Source organism: Seriola dumerili, unplaced genomic scaffold (assembly GCF_002260705.1).
Source record: "Seriola dumerili isolate Sdu_G_001 unplaced genomic scaffold, Sdu_1.0 BDQW01000120.1, whole genome shotgun sequence".
Taxonomy (NCBI): Eukaryota; Metazoa; Chordata; class Actinopteri; order Carangiformes; family Carangidae; genus Seriola; species Seriola dumerili.
The window spans coordinates 677,202-700,436 of record NW_019174375.1 but is presented as its reverse complement, the minus strand read 5'-3'; the positions used below and the strand labels follow the sequence as shown (position 1 = coordinate 700,436).

General features: G+C 39.7%; 4 protein-coding genes and 1 non-coding gene across 5 annotated transcripts; 2 read left to right on the top strand and 3 right to left on the bottom strand.

Annotated features, from left to right (window-relative positions):
* The first annotated feature begins 77 nt into the window (after positions 1–77).
* Positions 78–9,859, top strand: LOC111223865 (high-affinity choline transporter 1-like). The gene is made up of 8 exons (XM_022748157.1): positions 78–383; positions 1,233–1,346; positions 2,927–3,082; positions 4,339–4,487; positions 4,827–4,970; positions 5,842–5,995; positions 6,097–6,314; positions 6,467–9,859. The coding sequence occupies exons 1-8, from the start codon at positions 200–202 to the stop codon at positions 7,007–7,009; spliced, it is 1,662 nt and encodes a 553-aa protein (XP_022603878.1). The 5' UTR covers positions 78–199; the 3' UTR covers positions 7,010–9,859.
* A 916-nt stretch (positions 9,860–10,775) lies between these two features.
* On the bottom strand, positions 10,776–13,495 carry LOC111223862 (cytochrome c oxidase protein 20 homolog). Its single transcript, XM_022748153.1, has 4 exons — positions 13,337–13,495; positions 12,581–12,695; positions 12,184–12,247; positions 10,776–12,096 (listed from the first exon to the last, which is right to left on the bottom strand). The coding sequence occupies exons 1-4, from the start codon at positions 13,367–13,369 to the stop codon at positions 11,952–11,954; spliced, it is 357 nt and encodes a 118-aa protein (XP_022603874.1). The 5' UTR covers positions 13,370–13,495; the 3' UTR covers positions 10,776–11,951.
* A 1,199-nt stretch (positions 13,496–14,694) lies between these two features.
* On the bottom strand, positions 14,695–14,766 carry trnae-uuc. Its single transcript has one exon. It is a non-coding gene; the product is annotated as a tRNA-Glu (tRNA).
* Positions 14,767–15,408: 642 nt separating this feature from the next.
* Positions 15,409–17,915, top strand: LOC111223861 (gonadotropin subunit beta-2). The gene is made up of 4 exons (XM_022748152.1): positions 15,409–15,526; positions 15,876–15,970; positions 16,301–16,419; positions 17,570–17,915. Exons 2-4 carry the CDS (start codon positions 15,877–15,879, stop codon positions 17,801–17,803), a joined length of 447 nt encoding a protein of 148 aa, XP_022603873.1. The 5' UTR covers positions 15,409–15,526; position 15,876; the 3' UTR covers positions 17,804–17,915.
* Positions 17,916–18,342: 427 nt separating this feature from the next.
* LOC111223884 (G-protein coupled receptor 4-like) lies at positions 18,343–22,073 on the bottom strand. Its single transcript, XM_022748181.1, has 4 exons — positions 21,909–22,073; positions 21,226–21,413; positions 20,545–21,082; positions 18,343–18,798 (listed from the first exon to the last, which is right to left on the bottom strand). Exons 1-3 carry the CDS (start codon positions 22,071–22,073, stop codon positions 20,575–20,577), a joined length of 861 nt encoding a protein of 286 aa, XP_022603902.1. The 3' UTR covers positions 18,343–18,798; positions 20,545–20,574.
* Between the last annotated feature and the right edge of the window lie 1,162 nt (positions 22,074–23,235).

Sequence of the window (23,235 nt, the reverse complement as noted above, 5' to 3'; positions counted from 1 at the left end):
CATATGCATGCGTGTTTCACCTTGACGGTTGTCTGCTGTGGGTTACAGGTGCAGTTCCACGCGCCTCCACTGAGCTCTCAGAGCAGTTCTGCCATGACTGTGCTCGTGCAGCAGCAGCAGCAGCGCGGAGGGATGTGCTGTATCATCCAGGCAGCCCGGCAGACGCTCCGTCCTTCAGTGGGAATCCTGCAGCTCCATCATGGCTCTCAACATCCCCGGAGTGGCCGTGATGATGTTCTTCTACCTGCTGGTCCTCGGGATCGGCATCTGGGCTTCCATCAAGTCCAAAAGGGAAGCCAAGAAGGGCCAGGGGGATAAGACGGAGATGGCTCTGCTGGGCAACCGGGGCATCAACCTAGTGGTCGGCATCTTCACCATGACAGGCGAGTAACACGCGGCGGTGGAGGAGCAGGCGACCGGGAAATCATCTCTTTAAATCGGTTCTGCGTTTGTTTCCTGTAAAAATCAACCGGTGTTTAGAGGAAGGTTTTCTATTTTTTTTCCCCAGGCCTACAGTTTTTGTCCCCGCGCTCTAAATTACATAACGTTAAATCGATTTCCTGTGTTGAGCCTTAAAATACCTTCTTTGTAAAATAGAAGAGAATAAAATAAAAGGGAATAAAATAAAACCCAGCGCAGTTTTAAGGATTTTCTTATAGCGATAACTACGCGACATTATGAATCGTAACGTGACAAATGAGGCTACGAAACAACATTTTAGTCTACAAGAGATTATATAAAATATATATATATAGGCCTATGTATTTGTACATATTTTATTGGCCGACAATAACGGATGGTGAAACAAAAGAGTGGAGAAGACTTAGAGTATTTGACAAGTGAATTATTGTCTTATTTCAGGAACAGAAAACAGCAAAAACTTAAAACAAAAAACAAAACAGGAAGCTTATAAGATAAGAGGAACTCATATGGTTTTAACATGAGCTGAGACAGCATTAAAATACAGGGAAGGTGTTTTATTCTTATGCTTTCATATCCTATGTATCATGCCTCTCTGCCCAAAAAATCACGTGTCAGCCAACAACCTCCAGAACACTGATGGTTCAAAGTAATTGGTCATTAAATTTACAGTAAATTCCTATTTAAATTTAATTCCCTATCAAAGTTACAGTAGACAGGCTGGTTTATCGGGTTACAGGCAGGTGCAGGAGTAGCAGCCGGTCTGTCTGCCTGTATGTGAATCTGTATGTGTGTGTGTGTGTGTCATACAGCTACATGGGTTGGAGGCGGATTCATTGTGGGCACAGCGGAGGCGGTGTACAACCCCTCCATGGGACTGATCTGGGCCGTCATGCCAATCACAGCAACCATGTGTTTCATCATCGGTAAGACTTCCTTTTAAAGTAACTGAAAACAGAAACAGTAGAGCTGGGGCGCTTCAGGGTCACTGGTTTTCATTTTCACCTGGATCTTGTCCTACTAAAGCAAAAATGAGACAGAAACCTCTGTTATTCTTAGACTCTGCGGGGCAGAAATGTAAAAGTTTGTCCCGAGGACAGGCCGTTCTCACCGGGAAAACAACAGCGTTTCTGCAGATTGTTGAAATAATCACGATAATGGCCCCTGCAGCCTCCTGTGAGCATCAGTAATAACCGTCCTCTGTTTCAACATCGAGTTCAAACTGGGTCTGAGTCTGAGTCAGTGATAGCTTTCCACACTATATGACTGTGCCCATCTAAAAGGAGGGTGCTTAGTCATTAAATGGGCAAGACACAATGGGGAACTGACAGCAGAGCAACCACAAAAGCACCCAGCTAACTCAAAACCAAAGAATGTGAAAATCTACAGCATGGGCGGGCTGCCGATAGTGACATGTCTGCAGCACCACAGGATGTAAAGGTGGATGGTTCAATGAACTGTCTGATTTTTACCCTTTACATCTACTCTCTCCACTGCTTCCTCTTAAATCCTTTCTCTGACCTCAACCAAGTTGTTTTGGCTGCTTAAGATTTAACCAGATCAGATCAGAAAACACTCCTATTGTTGACAAAGGTATTTTTTCAGAAAGTCGTGTAAATCAAAAGGGTTTATCCCCTGCACCGTGGCTGTGAGTCAGGACATCTCAGACTCAGGCTGATGGGATCAGGACTTTGTTTCAACATAAAACAGAAACCGACAGGGCCGTCCATTCATTAGTTTCACAGGTACTACTACATGAAAACATGACGGTTTTCTTAAGAATCTGTAATCCGACTATTCAGGGATTGTCATTGTTGTATTTTCACCTCATTTCACACAATGCCTTTCTCTGGAAACTGCTGAAAAGTCTCCTGAGAAAGGACATTTATCTCCCGAATTGTCACAAAACAGTGACGCAGAGAGAGTAATTATCACCTGACACCTTTATTTCCCTTAAACATGAAAACACGGAGGAAACACAACAGGTTACACGACTTCCCTCGTGTGTGGAGATTAGCGGAAAAAAAAAAAAAAAAAAAAAAAAAAAAACAACATTCCTGCTCCACGTGAAAATCACATGAGAAAAGAAAGATTTATCCTCTTAAACCCCGATGAACGTACAGTGACTAAATGTGGTTCACGGCACTGACAAAGTATTTGACTGTAGGGGTTTTTTTTTTTATGAAGAGACTGTTTGTATTGTGGAGTTTTTTTTTTGTGCTTTATGAAATAAAACATTTCATACTAAGAGGAAAAGAGCAAATCACATGTGTTTAAGGAGTGTGTTGTTGTTTAGGCTGTAGTCTAAAAGGGGAAATGTAAGAAAAATAGATTATTTAAATAAGAAATCATTATAGAAATCTGGTAAATCAACCTAATTAATAGCATTTTAAGTCAAAAGCTGATTTTTTTTTTCATCATAGCAAACCTGTCATACATTGAAGTGACAAATAATACATTCAGCCAATAACCCTAAATCTATCCGTTTCCCTGTTTCATCATTGAGGTGGCCTGTTCTTCGCCGAGCCGATGAGAAACAATAAATACGTGACCATGATGGATCCTTTCCAGATCAAATACGGAAAAGTACCGACGGCCGCTCTGTCGCTGGCTTCGCTCATATCAGAGATCATGTGGGTGACAGGGACACTCATAGGATTAGGTAAGAATGTTTTCTATATGTACACGAGGGCATATGTGCGATGCGTCTGATCCATGCATGTTGACCCTGGCAGCCGAGCAGCTGTCGATCGCAGCTCTTTGCTGAGGTGCTGTGTGAAACACAAGCCTTTGTCTAATTGTAAGGTTGGTCTGAAATAACTCCACGAGGGCACAAGACCTTAAATCGCACCAGTAGCCACATGGGAAAGCTACAGTGTGTGGTGGTACATAAACATACTGCATTATAATTACCAACCACTGAATTTCCTGTGTCTGCAACAAGTCAAGTCTTAAATCCACTGTAAAGATGCTAAGGCGGTGACCTCTGCACTAGATTTGGGTGTAATGAAAATGTAGGAATTTCTGGTTTAAGCAACAATGTTTTCTTCTTCTTCTGTGTTTTATTTTGAAGCATTGATTCATCAGAAGATATATTTGTGGTTTTAAGAACCAAAAACCATCTCAGTGTAGTTTTACATCTCCTCTCTCAGGCTTCTCTCTGCAGCTCTAGTAACAACAGGTCGGTGAGCCAATCAGAAGAGAGGAGGCTCTGAGCCTCTTTTCTGATTGGCTGACTGTTTTCTGAGTGATCCAATAAAAATATAGCAGATTTCAAGTAAAAACACTCAGAGAAACCAAATCCTGCAAGGTTTTGGATGGTGGGTCCAGGTGGGCGGGGCTTGGGGCATAGCTGAAAGCAGTAACTGCTTTGTTGTGACATCACAAAGTTACAGGAAGTCCTAACGACTCATTTTCAAGCTCATGGTTTTTGGTTCTTAAAACCACAAATATTTCTTCTTATGGATCAACACTTCAAATAAAACACAGTAAAAGCGTAAAATATGGGCCCTTTTGATCACTAAGATATCATTTTCAGGTGTGACTGCTTTGTTGTGACATCACAAAGTTACAGAAGTCCTGACGGCTGGTTTTAAGGCTCAGTTTCTGAATACAGGCTGTGTGCATTTCTCTGTGGACTGAGGCTTTGATACTTTCACAGTATTAATATAGAACCTAGACCTGATCTATAATCAAACTACACACAGACATCTACCTTTATACTATATGGGACCTTTAAAGTCTCAAATTATAGCGTAAATTGTGCTGTTTTCAGTTGCCTGGTCTGATATATATTGGCTGCAGTGCCTCCATCACATACTGTAGTTTGTTCACCAAAGAGCACTGACAAGTTTATTTTTCCAACTGTTACATATATATATAAACATTATGTCTAAAACATAAACGTGTGTGTTTAAGGTGTAACTATGAGTGTGATCCTGGACTTGTCCTACACTGTGAGCATCTGGATCTCTGCGGCTGTGGCCATCACCTACACTCTGCTGGGAGGCCTCTACTCAGTGGCCTACACAGACATCATACAGCTCATTCTCATCTTCATTAGCTTGGTGAGTTGCCGCCCTTCCTGTTGCCCAATTTACTCCCTGACTGTCCCGAGGGCAGCTATTAAAAAACACATCAGGGGAATAGTTCAACATTAGCAACAAGCTCCTTTGCTTTGAGTTAGATGAGAGGATTAATACCACTCTCGTATCAGTCTGTGTTTATATGTAGGCAGTTAGCCTAGCATAAAGCCTAGCTGCCCTATATCCAGCCTGTATGCCACACTAAGATAATCTTAGCTCTTGCTCCAGACTCGAGAGTGCTAACATTATTACTTTGCAGTCAGTGTGAAGGGTTAGCAGTTAGCCTACTGTTGTTTACTGAGCGTCATTGTCTCTTCGTAGTGGCTGTGCGTCCCTTTTGCCCTGATGAGCCCCGCTGTGTTGGACATAACGGAGACAGCCTACAACAACACCTTCCAGTCCCCATGGGTCGGTACTCTGGAGGCAGACAGAGCCTGGAGGTGGATCGACAACTTTCTGCTGCTGGTAAGGATGGAAAATAGAAAACCTCACATCAAAAAATAGATTCAAGGTTTAACTGTTCCAGGCCTCTCCTACTGTTTTTTAAAATTCACACACAGCTATGAGGTTACTGGACTTACTTTCATTTATTAATTTTCAGATGATATATTTTGTTTCTAAATAGGACTTAAAGGAGCTATTTGTAAGTTTTGCATAGCTAATGTTAGCATTAACAGCTGTTTACCTACCAGTCTAGAAGAAACGTTGCAAGTTCGGCATCAAACTTCAAAACATCGCCAATGTTAACTCTTGTCTCTATCACGTCTTTTCTTCTTCTTAAGTTAGCATGCTAACAAGCTAGCCCCAGGCCCGTCTCGTCACTTCCTGATAGCGGCTCACTGTAGCCTCCAGTTTGCCCTGAAGACGTAGCGTTGCTCAGAGGACATATTATAACCTCTTGTCATGTAAACACCACCACCTCTTCCTGGCACGAAGCTACGATCGGTGGCAGAAAAAAATGACAAATAGCCCCTTTAAACAACTAGGAAATGTTTTGTTTTTGTCACTGCAAAGACTTGCAGCTGGGAAGCTTGGGTGGGGAATACTGAAGGACTATATTTCGCAGCATGCCCAGGAGACCTGCAGGATTCCTTAGAGGGCGATAGAGGTTTCGGGTGAAAGATGTTGCAGAATCCCCAAAGACTCTTTGGGGATTCTGCAAAAGAGTCCACACAGACATGGTAACTGGAAGTGATGCAACTCTTTCAAAATAAAACAAAAAAGAAAAAAAAAACAGACGCTAAGATTCAGTGATATATAAGGGGCAAAGGTTGAAGCTGGGTATGTTTTTCCTGTACTCGATGTTGCCTTGACAACATTTTTCTTGTCATCCAAGGGTTTGGGAAACTTGGGTCTTCAGAACTTCCACCAGAGGACGCTGTCCGCCGCCTCCTCGGCTACAGCCAAGATAACCTGCTTCGCCGCCGCGTTCATCGTTCCCACTTTAGGCATCCCGCCCATACTGCTCGGTGCAGTGGCTGCATCAACAAGTACGGAATAAATCTAAACTTTTTAATGTTATTTTTTCTATCTTATTTTAAGTTGACATGTAACTTGGCATTAGTTGAATTTTTGCCTTAATGTTCCTCAGATTGGAACCTGACCTCTTATGGATCTCCATCTCCGTTTGAGCGTGGCGAGACAGGACTCGTCCTGCCCATCGTCCTGCAGCACCTCACCCCGACCTACATCTCCATCGTCGGTATCGGGGCGGTGGCCGCCGCTGTGATGTCATCCACTGACTCTGCCTTGCTCTCTGCTGCCTCCATCTTCACCTCCAACATTTATAGGGCCATCCTGAGGACACAGGTGAGGAAAAGGAGGAGGAGGCGAGTGAGGGGAGGGGAAGGTCTGACAATAAGATTGTCAAAAAGATTTTACTCATCCATTCAGGCGAACCAAAACATTTACTAAAAATGGTCATTGGAAATAAACAGAAAAGTTTCTTTTCTTCCCTACAGGCGTCAGAGCAGGAGATCCAGTGGGTGATCAGGGTCTCGGTGGTGGTGGTGGGCCTGGCCGGCACATCTCTCACCTTCCTGGACAACAGCGTCCTGATGATCTGGCTGCTTCGCTCCGACCTCACCTACACCCTCATGCTGCCGCAGCTCGTCTGCGTCCTCTTCTTCAGCGTCTCTAATGGCTACGGCGCCATCCTGGGCTGTGTGGTGGGCGTGCTGCTGCGGGTGCTGTGCGGGGAGCCGCTGCTAGGCATAACACCTGTGATCAAATTCCCAGGATGCACCCTGGTAAACGGCGTCTACGTCCAGCAGTCCCCAATCAGAACCATCTGCATGCTGTCAGCTGTGGCGGCCATCTTGTTGTTCTCCTACCTGGCGTCTGTGCTCTTTAACAGAGGCCTGATTCCTGAGAAATGGGATGTTTTTAATGTGAAAGCTCAGTATTCGTCACAAACACAAGGTGAAACCAAATCGAACCAGAAGTTGAAAGAACAGAACGAGAACAATGAAGCGTGTGAACCGATGTTAGAATCAACATGTTAAGTAGGAAAAATTATTTGAAATACATGTTTCATCTGTTTTGACTGGTTTGAGAACAAATGTATGTATTGTGTAATGGCACACTTTTAATTATAGTACAGTATATTTTCGTTTTGTATACTTTTATATGCAGCATAAATGGAAAAAACATCACACCTATGCTCTTTGTTATAAGAGCTCAGAATGTTTTCTGCAATTTTATGCAGCATTGATACTTTCAAGCATTGACGGATTATAAGACAATGGACCCCAGAGCACAGACACATAAAAAATATATTAAAATATCAGATCAGACTAAAGGTGTAGAGTGACGCAGGGATGACGAATTTTTGTAGGCCGACCCGGAAGTTAGCATCACCCTGGTTCCCTTGTATTTTGACTGACTTGGATTATTACAGAAAATACTCTGTGACCAACAGTTTATGATAATGACACGTTTTGTTCAGCAGGATAATTTTACCTAATGAGCAGCACTTTATGATGTTTGAAGCTAGAAGTGAAACGCCAATGTTAAGCTACAAACTAACTTCACCACGGTCACATGACTTCAACGTCACCGCTGCTGAACTTCCAAATTTGTAATTTGATTTAACTCTGACCTCTTCTACAAAAAGGCCTTTCCTCTTTTAAAGTTAGTACAAACACAACGATGCTGTAAAGACGGACATGTGAGTAGATCGGCTTTCGTGTCCTGCATGATGACGTCTAACGTCCCCGACAACACAACCGGCTTTTTTTTTTTTAGAGACGTAAAAGCTTTAAATAAATCTCGACTGGTCTATTTACTGACGTATTTTATGTTGTACAACAAAATGTGAATATATAGTGACCGTACGTTATCCACAGATAATGTTATTTTAACCGTCTAACGAAAAAAAACCCCACAGACTTGAGCACGAGGGAACCAGAAGTGCTAAAATGCTAACTTATTTCCGGGTTTTAGGACACACTCCTGCGGCACTCAGTAAAATTAATGGACATGGATTTGGATCAGGGGCAAAAGGACATGAATATAACATCCCTATTTTTAAATGAGCTCTTTGAATTTAATATCAATCACTGCCACTTAATACAGAGACTCTGGTTTAAGGGCCCCTGGCTGCGCCTGTGCCTGGTTGGCTCATAAGATGATCCATCTGTGCTTTAAAAGTAATTTTATATTTGATTGCACACCATTCTTATTTTGGTTCTTTTGGTCCTGGTTTTATTGCAGCTTCAGCATTTAAAAAAAAACAGTGGCTGTCAACAGTAAAGTATTGCAAATGTTAAAAACCAGGGCTTCACCTGTGGTTTGATTAAAACTGCCGACATGCTGCACAACTGATCGGTGAATAAATACAGAGAAACACCAGCTGGACTAATTTAACAGGTTCTTTTGTGCCTTGAAGGCCAACTTGATTAAATTATGTTGTACCCAGAGCTGAGATAAACAGATAAACATGGAAGCAAAAAGGGCAAAGTGACCAGAAATTTATGTTTTAAACATGCTTTCTCGCACTGCTTTTAAGATACAGATACCTTGTTTTTATCTGTTTAAAAAGAAGGTATCCACTCTTCTCTATTGACTGTTGGCATAATTAAACAGTTAATGGGTTAATGATTTTAGATAGTTTCAAATAAAATCAATTTAGTAAGGACAGAGACCTTTTGTGTTTTAAAATTATCAAAATCTGCATGGATATATTGCTAAACATGGATATAATCAGTGTTAGAATTAAACCCTTAATTTGCTTAAAGTCCACTGGACTTAACCTGACTTCATGTGTCCTATGAGCTTATGATGACACACAAAAATAACCACCCTCTGTTACATAATTCAGCATGGGACTGTGTGGCATGTCCGGTAGTGACAGATGTCTGGACAATCCCTCCCTCTCTCCCTCCCCCTCTCTCTCGCTCTCTCTCTCCCTCCCCCACGTCTGTGTCAGTCTAAGTCATGCAACAATATATCAGTGTGGTATTATATGAGGTGGCATCTCGCTCCTGACTCGTGCCAACAGCTCTAGTGGAAAAATCGTCCCACAGGACACAGAGACGCTGACCGAGATAAAGGTCTTCTAAAATAAGACCACACAAGAGGACGCTGCTCCGGCTGCTTCCTGTGTCCTTCGTTTGATAGTTGATGGTTAAGTCGACGATGAGGTTCAGAATGCAAAGTCTAAGTGTGCACTAACTAGGTAGTGAATGTGTAGTGTTGGATAAATAAATCAATTTGACATTATTTGAGTTGCAAAGCTCCAAAATGACAAGTTATACTTCTATATGATTTTTTTTGTTTATTTGCATGTTAAATTAATTAATGTTTGTTTGGAAAATGATTCTGCTAAAGGCCTTACATTTCACTCATGTTGCTCTGCCACTAAATCAGATTTGAGTGGAGAGTTTCATGATGGTTTCAATACAGTTTCAGGGGGTTTTACGGCCCTGTACTGTACATGTTTTGGCACAACAGTGTAGATAGAACAATAATCTGAGTATTTTCCTATTAAATCTTTGAGTTGATGTAGAAAACATAATAGTTTAATCCATTAAATTCTAACGCAGAATAAAGAGTGACATTACAGCTGCTAAATGCACAAATTCTGTGGCTACTGTTGTGTCTGCATTAGGTGCACCAACTAAGAAAGTTTTGTGGATCAGGATATGATGCACAAAGTTTTCTTCTCAAATAGGTGTAAAATCTGTTGTATTTGTTCTCTGTGAGTGAGGTAAATAAAGACAAGTCTGCAGAATTTCACTTGGAGCAATAAACAAACAAACAAAAAAAAAAAAAAGGTTGTAAAAGGAGATAAACTGTCAAACAGGAGTGAAATGGTTTTGGCTTCTGCTGTCAGTAAAAACAGATGCACTTCACGAGAGTTGGCTTTCGTTTTTGTTCTGTAGCAGAGTGATCGAGTCACATCTTACATGCTGATGTAATCTACCATGGTTCATTTCTGTTGGAGGATTATGTCACATGTGTCAGGTACAGGAAGTGTGTGACTGGACGGGAAGTTCAATCACAGGATGTGGATGTGGTGACATCTGCTGGCCCACTGATGGTACAACAGCATTTTTCACATTTTAGTAGAACAGCCAGCACAGCATTCAGCGCATATGTACGGTGGCCCTGAGAGCTCAACACACCACAACTAATGAAAACACGTGCAAATAATCGAACATGCTGCAAATTCAGTCCTACAACACAACAGAAGTGTTTCCAGGGGACACTAAAAAGTGATGAGCCCGCTGGGATGCACGTGTTATTCAATGTTTTTAACTTCAAAAGTCACAACTGGGCTGAACAAGTCCCAGCCAGGTTCATCACTTTTTAGTGTCCCCTGGAAACACTTCCATTCTGTTGTAGGACTGAATTTGCAGCATGTTTGTTTTCTCAAATTGCAGTGCGCTGAACTCTCCGGGCCACCATACATAAATCAGTTTTACAAAGTTAATGTCCACCATCACACCCAAGTTGTGAACAACCTACCTGGAGGTTGAAGGGATTTAGTGTCTTGCTCATGGGCACTTCACTTTGAGTCAGTTGGACGGTTGTTTCCTCCATGGATCAAACTGTACTGACGCTCATTTCTCAGCACTGCTTCATCCTCTAAAACGGGACAGCACATGTTCAGTGAGGCTGCTGCTGATGATTATTCTCAGTTAATGAATTAACAAACGTAATATTCAACTTACAATTCTTTTTTTTTTTCTCCAGTGACTTCGTTTCTCACTTGAATCTGATCAGCAGCCAAAAAAGCAGCCGCAAGTATAACAATATAAAGCAAACATTCATTTATACTTTATTCATTATCCACGCCGCTATCATATACAGTCGCATGGCGGCTGACACTTAGACACAAACAACCAATCACACCGACAGGCAATTTAGAGTCGCCAATTAACTTAATTTAACCTGACAACAACTATCAAAATGATCAATTTCCTGATGACTAATTACAGACTAGCTGAAGGTAGAGGTGCAACAGTTACTCACAATGTCAGCAACAATGACGACAACATCCTTGATTGCACAATTTTTTTTTTTTTACATCAGCACAAAATTTATTTTCCACACATCAAGTTTTAAATATTAACATTAACATATTGACAGTCGGGGGTTTGAGGTGAAGTGAAAGGTTGATACAGCACTGGATCACAGGAAACTGCTGCCGTTCGGCCCTTTGTGAATTAAAATCCTCCACATCAAATAAAAACAATATCTGATTCTGGCTCAGTGGGGGATGAAAACACCCACTGGGCTCTGATTTGTTTTAGCAACACGTTACAAGTAACTCGAGTGAAATGAGTGAAAGAGTATAAATCCAGCGCTGATTTACCTTTCGAAGCCACCACATCAGTGATTCTTAAATAAAGAAATAACACAGCAGAGATCTGGTTGTCACATACAAGTAAAATAAACACGAGCACACACTTTGTTTGTCTTATACATATTTTTCCCCAACAACAAGCGATTTAACACGGTTCTCAATAAAGACGACATCTCAGTTTTTGGAGCTTTGCGGGGATGTGTCACTTTTTAAAACATTTTTTTTTACACCATTTAGTGGTTTGACTTTCAGACAAGAGAAATAAATGACTGAAATTACAGGAATTTATGCATCACAGAGTTTGAGGGAGTGGTAAATTTACCTGATCAATAAGTGTGACTTGTAAAAACGATCAAATTCAAAAGAGATTTTGTTTGAGGGGGCTGGAATTTGAAAGTGAGTGATCTAGAATTGGTGTTTCTATATGATGAAAGACTTCATCTGTCCCGTCATGTGACTGACAGACCAGGCATTTTACAGACTGCGAACTTGCTTGAGAAGTTGTTGGACCAAACCAAAACAACAATAACAAAAAAAGCATCCGTAAAATAGTGGCTTTTCATCAGTTTACCCTGACAGTGTCCTCTCTTCTCCACGCCCTCATACAGGAGGGAGATGAGTTCCGGTGCTGGAGATCATGAGGGCCCTGATGTTGTTTCTGCTCCAGGTTTGTTTGTGGGGTCTAAACCAGATCCTTCGTACACAACCTTGTTCTTGATGCCGTCCTGGATTATCCTCTGCTGCACGCGAATCTTAGCGTTGTTCATCCTGCAGTAAAACCTGGAGAGGGAGACACAGGAGGAGCGTTTCTCTTACAAGAGAGATAGACCAGAAAAAGATGAAGTGTCAGTCAGTGTGAAGACCTACCAGGACCCGAGCGTGGTGAACATGAAGCCTGCAAATCCGATGTCAAAAGACCTCTTCACCCGACCTGCGGACATCAGAACAGACTTATGAGATTATTTGACATTATTATTTTATTTTATTCTAAAATGAAGTGGATTAAATCCAGATTGTCTCATACGTCTCATATTTAGGTTGCAGCTGCAGGTTCTGAACATTAATTACTAATCAAAATTAAGAGTAATTTTGCTTTTTAGCATACCTGTATCTTTTGTGTCTGTTTCAATATACCATCATCAACTTCCCCTTAGTTTACCTGGAGGCTAAACTCTCATATTCTGGATGGGAAAGACTCCAGTGACATTGTCCATTTAATTTTACAGGTCATTCAAGATTCAACATAAGCCCAATTAAAACTCACTGGTGGTCAGAAAATACAGAAGGCCAGCAGCCAGTGAACCTCCAGCTCCATGCAGGATGGCCTCTCTGGCACAGGGAGTCTTCTGGACATCCAGAATCCCCAGCAGCCTGAAACCCTGAAGGACAGAAGCGGACGTGAGGTATTAACACCTACTGAAAATTCATACCTTCATGAAATGTAATGGGGAAGTGAATGTGCATCTTGTTTTGGCAAATACCATCTTTATTCAGTTATTTTAAAACATGTTTTGTTATATGTATTGTATCGTGTTAGTGTGAATGTATGTATGAATGTGAGTGTAAATGTTTGTATCACTTGGGTTGAGGCTGTTTTAGTGAAATCCATTTCTATTTGGTTAATAATCTGTGAGCCGAGATTTTCTGTAGGATATCATATTTCTGAAAAACTTCTCAGTAACTTCCTGTGGTATAATTTTCGTTTCCGGGTACAAGTTAACCTTTAATCATCAAATATTTGAACGGGATCTGGTGGGACCAAACTATTTCTGATAACGGATAGCTATTAGCGTGCTAGTTTTACGGAAATTTAGATATGTCTTGTTAAAGCGGGAAACTAAAGTGTTAAAATGCGTTGAGATAACACAACTTTACCGACATTAACCGTGATAACCTCATAAATCACGTCAACAGTTTCTGAAAGTTACTAGCTGCTGTTGACCTTCTGAAAACTGGAGCCTAGCAAACATCTTCCATTTAAAATACGTTTCGCGGTTGAATTTAATTTTTAGACTCTTACCTTGTTTTTGCTCTCTTGCTCTTCTCCCGCCATCGCACCACTGTGTCCGTCTACTTGTGAAACGTTTACGACCAGTTTAGCTCGAAAAAACTCATCATGTAACGACAATTCTCGTAATCATATTGGGCTCTTCTGCGCCTGCGCTGTAGCTGCCGAATGGGTCCGTTCGCTTTTAATCGCCGACAGGAAAACAGGAAACGGTGTTTACCGCTGTATAGTTCCGATCAATGTACATGATGATATTAGATAAATTCTATACTGTAAATACATGTTTTCAAATAAAATAAATCTCACAAATAAATCTAAAATAAATTAATAAAAAGCAAGTAAGTCAATTTTATTTCCTTTATTTCTATTTATTATAATTTTTTTTAATTATATTTATTACTTTTGTTATAATTTTATTTAAATTCTTTGTGTTAATTATTTATTTTAAGGTTAGGTTAATAGCTTACAGCTGCTTTTATTCCCTATTTAGAGATGCATAAATTCATAAATCAATAACATGCAAACAAGCAGAAAACAAAATAGACTACAACAGGAATATTTTACAATCTAAAATATAGCATAATACAGACACGGTGAGGCTGTATTTCTTACATTTTATTCTATGTTGTAAATACAGTCTGCAGATGAGTTTCCGGCCTATTTGCGTCTTTTTTGCTTCTTTAACCGAAATTTCCTAATTTTTTACGTTGTGATCCAGATGATATGTGGAAAAGAAGAAGCACTTAATGAAATTCAAGTAAACTGAAGGGAAAAAAAGAACTGTAGTGTCGTATTAGCCCATAAAAAACTGCAACAAGGAATTATGGCTGTAGAAAAGCTACAGGATCAAGGTCTAAAACAAACCAAGTCAAACAGGAGACCAGCGTGTCACTGTGATCCCACACCGATAAAACAGGATTATTTCACCGGCAGCAGCAGATTACTACCTGACAAACATTCATCCTGTTTACGTGTTGGATATTATTTCCGAATACAATAATGAGTCTTATCATTTTTTACGAGTGTGTTTGAGTTAGACACAACTTTAAAGAAAATAAAGGCAGAAATAATATAATATGAAAATGAGACTAAAACTGGAGATCCATATATTTGTGCTATTATATATTCTTTTAACATATTTAACTGAATTTCGTCGTGAAAATACTGGAAATACAAACAGCACTAACTTCTATAACGCAATTTCTTTGAGTCTTATAAGCTGAAGTTTGAGCACATCTATGAACAGACTATAAGTCATTTCATGCGACCAGCAGCTTATAGAACAAGCCACACGCTACAGAACATGGCTTTGGAATAAAGTCTCATATCAGCCGTATCCGCGACGTACAGCATTAGAATGAAAACTCCAGTTCCCATACCGGGAGTCGAACCCGGGCCGCCTGGGTGAAAACCAGGAATCCTAACCGCTAGACCATATGGGACTTGTTAATTAACTAAAGACTGCCGCCAGCTGGACATCAACACATTAACACAACGATGTGAAAAACAACACATTTGTTTTACTTCATAAATTCAATTTACTTTCTGCATTTCATATGCAGTGTAAAAAAAAATTGTTTGTGCGCACTATTTTACCATTTTGCCCATGAATACACAAAGTTTAAAATCAATTTGCGATTAAACTCAAGTAACATAACAGCCGTAGAATGTACTGCTTACAATGAAAAGGTAGTGAGGGCTGTGAAAGAGGCGCAACCGCCATCTGGTGGTCATGTCTGAGGACAGCAGCCTCAGTAGAGAAGACAAGGGAGGCCAACATACCAACAATAAAGTGATTATTCAAATGGAAGCAATACAAACCAAATACCAAAACCAAATATTTTAGAAATTAATATTAAATACTATAATAAATCTCTATTCAATCTCTATCTTTTTATTAACCCCTTCACAGTTCAGCCGCAGGTCAATCTGGAGGATGAGTTTAACCCCTCCTCCTCCCTCCTTCTAAAACGTCCACTGTAACAGGATGTGAAAGTGATACAGAGACAGATTAATCTCCTGGGTAAATAAAGGTTAAAACTGTCCTGTGTTCCCTCCTTTGAACAAAAACAGGTGATCGGGTTCAAAGCAGTGTGACATCCAATATGAGCAAGTGTCTTCCTGGATACCAGGCTCCTCTGTGCTGTATAAAGCCGGAGCAGGACAGCCGGCCTCAGCACACCTGCCGCAGACACCGGAGAGGTAAGTTACCAACGATCAACAGCCGATTCATTCAATTTATCTGCATATTATTTATTCTTCTTTTCTTTTTGCACTGTGGTTTGTGGCTGGGTTGCCAGGTTGTGTAATTTTTCCCCATTTACAGAAAACAATGAAGACTAGTCATTATCAAATAGTTATTGGCCCAGATCCCTCAAGAAGGTCAGGGGTCAAACACTCCATTAGAGGCTCTTTGTTGATTAATTAAAGCTGAATAAAGTCCCTGATTGTGTATTATTCATAGATAATTTCACAATCAAAATCACAGACTGTGATGATGTAGCATTTATTGATCTTAGTTTATTGATAGAAGTCAATATATCTCCTACAGGATGACGGCTCCACAGGTCACCAGAGTGATACTCCCCCTGATGTTGAGTTTGTTTCTGGGAGCCCCATCTTCCATTTGGCCCCTGGCTCCTGCAGGTAAATAAGACAATAAGACAGTTTTAAATTTATTTTATTTTCATGCAAAAGAAACATTTTGCAACTCATTCAGAATTTTATTGATCGAAATCTGAATGTTTTCACTGAAAATAAAGAAAGTGGCGGCTTTTGACTTTTACATTAACATTAAGTAACATTAAATAACATTTGACATTTATCAACATCTTTTTGACCCATGAGCCTGAGCAATAAATCTATACTATAATGTGTAAGTAGGAATCCTATGTTAGCGTCTCCTCTGCTGAGAAAACGCACAGAGTTCCAGTTTGTGACACATCTGAACCAAACTGCATGGTTTTCTGTCAGCAGCGGCCTTCCAGCTGCCGCCCTGCCAGCTCATCAACCAGACGGTGTCTCTGGAGAAGGAGGGCTGCCCCAAGTGTCACGCAGTGGAAACTACCATCTGCAGTGGTCACTGCATCACCAAGGTATTCTGGCCAAAGAAATGAGAAGGAGGGAATTAGAGGACGGGGCTCAAATAAAGAAAATAATAATAAAAAAAAAGATTAATTTTCTATTTTGGAACGCCAAATATTTTTGATAATTTTGGTAACAATTATTTGGAGTTATGGCTGGAAAAAGCAATATTTATTGGATATATAATACTGAACTTCAGTTACATGATAACAAGTTTATATATTCAACATTTTATTTGAATTTATATTTTATTTAACTAAAGTGAAAACAGAAATTATTGAAATGGTAAATGATGAACAAATAAAAAATTGACCAAATGACCATTTTAAAATTTGCAAGAAAAAAACTAAATAAAAAAGGAATTATTAATAATATATACTGTAAATAACAAGCAATGGCAGGTTTATAAAATCTATGTATTGAGCTCACATGAAAAATATATTCAGTTTTATGTTTTCAGATAAACACTAATTTTCTTTTCACAATCTCTGTCTCGTCTTTTTCACCCAGTAAGATAATGGTTTAATCAACTCATTTATAATTCAACCCAATGTGACTACAATCACCTATTAATTAGTGAATTACTTTACTAGTTTATTTATTTTGCACAATTTAGAATACATAGAGAATGACAAAGAAAAACAAATAGCATACAGTGCAGGGAAAGGCAAGAGGGAGATTTTATTGTATTGTAGGAATAATAAAATATAATGTAATGCCGTGTCTGCGGCTCTCAGCGTAAATCTTTAAAATCAGCACACAAATACACAGTTTAATTTTTAAATCTCAAAAATTTCCGAAAACAGCTGATCACTGTAAGTTTTTAGAAAACATTAATCAAACGTTACTCGTCTGTATGTGTATTTTTTAAAAATAGTCTCAGTAATTGAGGCTACAGTTTTTAGCAAATGTTGCTCAAACAAGACTAAATAATACATTTGTTGGGGACTATTTTCAGCTGTGGATTAATACACAATTGGTGCTCTAGTGAGAATTTGGGGCAGCAGGATGGTGTGTGTGGGATTTGGCCCTAATAAACCACGTGTGTGGCTCACTGATAATGGTTTTTGGGAACAATGATGGAGCTGTATGGCTCAGATGAATCAGATATACCAGACTTTACATTCACAGATAATGCTCCTTACTTTTGCTTCTCTCCAGGACCCTGTCATCAAGATACCATTCAGTAACGTGTACCAGCATGTGTGCACGTACCGGGACTTGTATTACAGGACATTTGACCTTCCTGACTGTCCTCCTGATGTGAACCCCACCGTCACCTACCCGGTGGCTTTGAGCTGCCACTGCGGCAGGTGTGCGATGGACACATCTGACTGCACCTTTGAGAGCCTGCAACCCGACTTCTGCATGAATGACATACTTTTCTACTACTAGTGTCATGAAAGAGCAGGAAAAACCACATTCAGACACACAACACATAGAACATAGAGCCGCCCTCACGTTTAGCATCAACTGTAGTAAATAAAGATTGTTGCCTTTACCAGTGCAAAGTCTTATGTTTCATTTATATACATACAGTGTATATATGTGTGTGTGTAGTTGTGTGTGTGTGTGTATGTATGAACCGACTGTAAACCTATCAAATGTGCAGTATGGAGGAAAATTATCCAGATTTGACAAGTTTAAGTTTTGTGGTTTTTGATCCAAAACTGGTCCCATGTTGTCTAGATGCAAAAAAAAAGCTGTGAAAAGACTTTTTTGCATTTTCATGAACAGCATACACAAGTTTCACAAGTCAGACAGAATGTTTTAAAGACTCTTTAGCCTCTCTGGGATATGTAGTCCAGTCTGAGTGTAGTAGTTTTTGATCTGGACCTGGTCCAATGTGGTGTAGATACAGGAAGAAAAGAGTGAAAACTTTTAGAGAAGTTCTTAGAAATAATGTTTATTATTTCTGTGAACCTAAACAGGAACAGAGCTACTGGGGTTATAAACCATTTTCTTGTGGTATAATGCAATACAGATTGAATCTGTCTGATAGAGGCTGGATGATTTGCGGGAGAAGTGGTTTAAAGATAAACTTACTGTGGTTAAAAAAAAGACACATACTACTACAAACTACAAACTACTGACAATGTTTTAGTTAAACAAAAACAGTCTTGAAGCTTTAAAAACGTCAATGATCAAACCTCTCCTCAAAGAATCAAATTTGAACAACATTATTACCATTTCTAATCTTCATTTTCTTGGTAACCTTTTAAAGAAAACTGTTTTTAATAATAGGAAAACAGTATTAAAACAATATAAAAACAAAGAATATTAGATAAAATGATATCAAATTCTTTCTTATTATATGTACAAATAAAGTTGAATGGAGCTGAGTTTTGTAGGAAATTTCTTCTTCTGTTTTTCTCTCTTTCTCTGCCTACATGGAGCGACTGTGTATAAGTTGTCATCATTCATGCTGTTGGTCTGTTTCTATCATCGCTGTCCATCCTGCAACGACACAGAGAGGCCAACAGCTTGTCTACAGCTCCTTTCCTACTGAAAACATACAGGAACACGTCTGCAAGAGGACTCAACTTTACAAACACGAAAGACACATCATTGAAGGTATTGTTATTTTTGGCTTCTTCTACAAGGAACAAAATGATGGTGGGCAGGAACAACAGTGTAAATAAACTCTCATTGGTTCCTACTTTCTCAGTCATCACACCAGAGAACAGACTCCATGGATGGCTACTAGGGTCAAAGGAAGGCCGATACAAATGATAATGCATGTCACCATATCCATGATTTTTTGTTCTGTATTAAAGTAGATGGTGGTGCTGTCATCGTAGCTTCTGTTCTGTGAGGTGATGTTAATGAAGGAATCTTCCATTCTTCACTGTGAAACCTGTTTGAGAGATCAGCAAGTGTTTTAACATCTACTTCACATTGTTCAGTGAGAATACTAAAGCTGTGAAGTGCTGTTCACACAAATACAGTACAACTATAGTTCAGGATAAATCTTAGTGATCCAGCATTTTAGCACAAATCTCAAGTTACTGGTATTTAAGGCAAGAGAGGGTAAAAACAGAGACTAAATACAACTGTAGATTACTGTACACCTACAGTCCAGTCCCCTTGTTATGTATCAACACCTTTACACTTTTAATGTATTAGGTTAAACATTGATTAAGAGAAGTAATGTAACACAAACTTTACCTTTGAAAGCTGGTGGACCACAATCTGGATGTGCTTCTTTCACCAGAGTCTGCTGTTTTCTCCTCTGTATCCACAGTCTAGTGATGTGAAATGCAGTAATGTAGCAAGATATGAAGCAAAGGAGGTTCAGGATGATGTGATCTCTCTCTCTAAGGAAGATGTGGTTTTCTAAAGAGGTCAATGCTGTGTCATTCATGCCATAGATATGCAGATGCATGACTTCTCTGTGTCCGTTTCTTCCTCTGTTATTTTCTATTAAAAATGTAAAACCAAACCTTGTTTTTTAATGGTTCCTTGAATACAACCTGTAAGTAAGATTTAAGGAGACATGTTGTCAGAAAGGTGTGGGGGATGAGTGGGTGCTCAACCATCTGACAGAAAGTTCAGATGATAGTGATCATACTCTGCTCTGAGTGTAGTGACGCCATTAGTTAGTTTATATTAGTTCAAACTGTGAGACCTGCAAAACAATTTATTATATGTGATGTAAACAGAAAATTGACATTGAATAAAGGTAAACAAGCAGGATTTACTTTATTGAAAAATAAATTTACAACAAACCACAAAAACTTACTTTACTATAAAATAATTTACAAAATACAACAACAACAACAAAAATACAGTTGTGGTTAGACACTATTTATAAGCAGGAAAAAGTCAAACTTACAGAAAACAGACCAAATAAAGATCTAAGAATGAGAGAGATGTGGTTATATTGGCAGAGTGATCATGCTGCTGATTATCTTCAAATAATATAAGGTTTGTTTTTGTGATTAAAGTGTAATAATGATATACATGAACTTTTTATAGAACATTTTATGTACATGTCTTGAAGCTTTCACAGTGCACCGCAGCAAGTGAACCTACAGTTAGATGTCTTGTAGGAAATCATGTGAGAAGACGACAGTATCTGTCTTGTCTCTATTTCCTCCATTTCTTCTTCTGTTTTTCTCTCTTTCTCTGCCTACATGGAGCGACTGTGTATAAGTTGTCATCATTCATGCTGTTGGTCTGTTTCTATCATCGCTGTCCATCCTGCAACGACACAGAGAGGCCAACAGCTTGTCTACAGCTCCTTTCCTACTGAAAACATACAGGAACACGTCTGCAAGAGGACTCAACCTTAGAAAAATGTTACACATACCATTGAAGGTATTGTTATTTTTGGCTTCTTCAACAAGGAACAAAATGATGGAGGGCAGGAACAACAGTGTGTAAATAAGTAGAACCAGAATCAAAACTGCAACAATTCGTCGTTTTTCATCAGCAGGGACACTAATGGCTGCAGACAGGGCTTTAACGGTCCCATGCAGGAAGAATATGAACAGAGGGAAGGGAAGGAGGAGCAAGACTGCAAAGGGGATTAGCATGTCATCTAAATCAGCAAAGAAAACTATAGAGAGGAAAGTCACAAGAGGAAGGGTCCAGACCACGACACAGACCACTACAGAGGTCTTGATGGTTGGTCTGAAGCGGTACCACAGCGGCCAGGCGATGAACAAATACCTGTGATACAACATAGACACACAGATTCTTTGTAGAGCATCTGAATTATATCATGTATAATACAAACACTATATACAGTATACATATATAAAAAGGTCAGACATGTAAGTAGCTACACAAATACTGAATAAACTGATAGCTACCTTTCCATGGCGATACACACCATGAAGCCAACACTCGCCATCAGACCAAAAATGTAAATAAAAAGGAAGATTGTTGTGATGATCGAATCCTCAGGTAGTACCACTTCAACAATCATGCAGCAGAGTTGAATGAGGTCAGAAATCAGAAGGTTGATGATGTAGATCGGAGCCACGTGATCGTTTCTGACCTGCAGGAAAACATTGGTAGAAAAAATCATGATCTTTGCTGATGACACGTTATCATCTTACTCTGCTCAACATTTGCAGTCAGATGTATTTTTCATCAAACTCTCATTGGTTCCTACTTTCTCAGTCATCATGTACTCACCAGAGAACANAATAAACTGATAGCTACCTTTCCATGGCGACACACACCATGAAGCCAACACTCGCCATCAGACCAAAAATGTAAATAAAAAGGAAGATTGTTGTGATGATCGAATCCTCAGGTAGTACCACTTCAACAATCATGCAGCAGAGTTGAATGAGGTCAGAAATCAGAAGGTTGATGATGTAGATCGGAGCCACGTGATCGTTTCTGACCTGCAGGAAAACATTGGTAGAAAAAATCATGATCTTTGCTGATGACACGTTATCATCTTACTCTGCTCAACATTTGCAGTCAGATGTATTTTTCATCAAACTCTCATTGGTTCCTACTTTCTCAGTCATCATGTACTCACCAGAGAACAGACTCCATGGATGGCCACTAGGGTCAAAGGAAGGCCGATACAAATGATAATGCATGTCACCACGTACATGATTTTTTGTTCTGTATTAAAGTAGATGGTGGTGCTGTCATCGTAGCTTCTGTTCTGTGAGGTGATGTTAATGAAGGAATCTTCCATTCTTCACTGTGAAACCTGTTTGAGAGATCAGCAAGTGTTTTAACATCTACCTCACATTGTTCAGTGATAATACTAAAGCTGTGAAGTGCTGTTCACACAAATACAGTACAACTATAGTTCAGGATAAATCTTAGTGATCCAGCATTTTAGCACAAATCTCAAGTTACTGGTATTTAAGGCAAGAGAGGGTAAAAACAGAGACTAAATACAACTGTAGATTACTGTACACCTACAGTCCAGTCCTCTTGTTATGTATCAACCAATGGTGTAGTCCAGGGTATATGTGGGTATACGGCATATACCCACTTATTTTTCAGTCAGCATTGCGTATACCCACTTCTAAATCCCCCCTGATGCGCACCATTCAGTGGTATCTGCAAGCCAAATTGCCCATTTTTTCCCTAGAATGGTGAAGCCATGACCCACACTACTCTGCCTCTTATTGGCTGTTACTCGCTGCCTTTACTGATTAGATTGGTTAACTTTAGGCATCAGGACTGATGAGCCAATCGGAGGCAGAGAAGGGCGGGTCATGCTGAGGTAAATATTGCTAACTGACAAAATTACTTTTACAAGTTTACTTCAAATGATTTGTCTTTACGATATGTAATGAACCAGTACGATGAAGCGAGCTATTCAAACAAAAATTTAATTTCACAATTACAAACGTCCTTGCGAATCAACATCAGCCAGCAGCTCAGCTAATGTTAGCAATGCTACACTGGTACAGTTGAGTCCAACGTCGACGCCCGCTCCGCCTGCTCCGCCCCCCACCCCCGTCAGAGAGGATGCTGTCAGTGAGGGAGATGCTGCCTCTTCGCCCACAGCCAAAGATGCCGGTACAACTTCAGATAAAGACTTCAACTAGGGTAGGTGGGCGTGGGCCCTTTTTTTTTATTGCTGGACCTTGTAAATGATGTTAATAACATGTCAGGGCTCGACAGTCACGGATATAGCTACAGCTACATCATGTGTAATTGACTGCTTAGGGGGAAAAAATTTAATAAATAAAATGAAATGTATTATGACAACTTTACACTTTTGAATGGGTTGTGGTCATTGTTTCCATTGTTACATTAATAGCCTGTAATTCAATCACTTTTGTTGTTTTCCTGTAGACATTAATAATGACTGGCCAGACCTGTGGGTGTGTGTGTGTGTC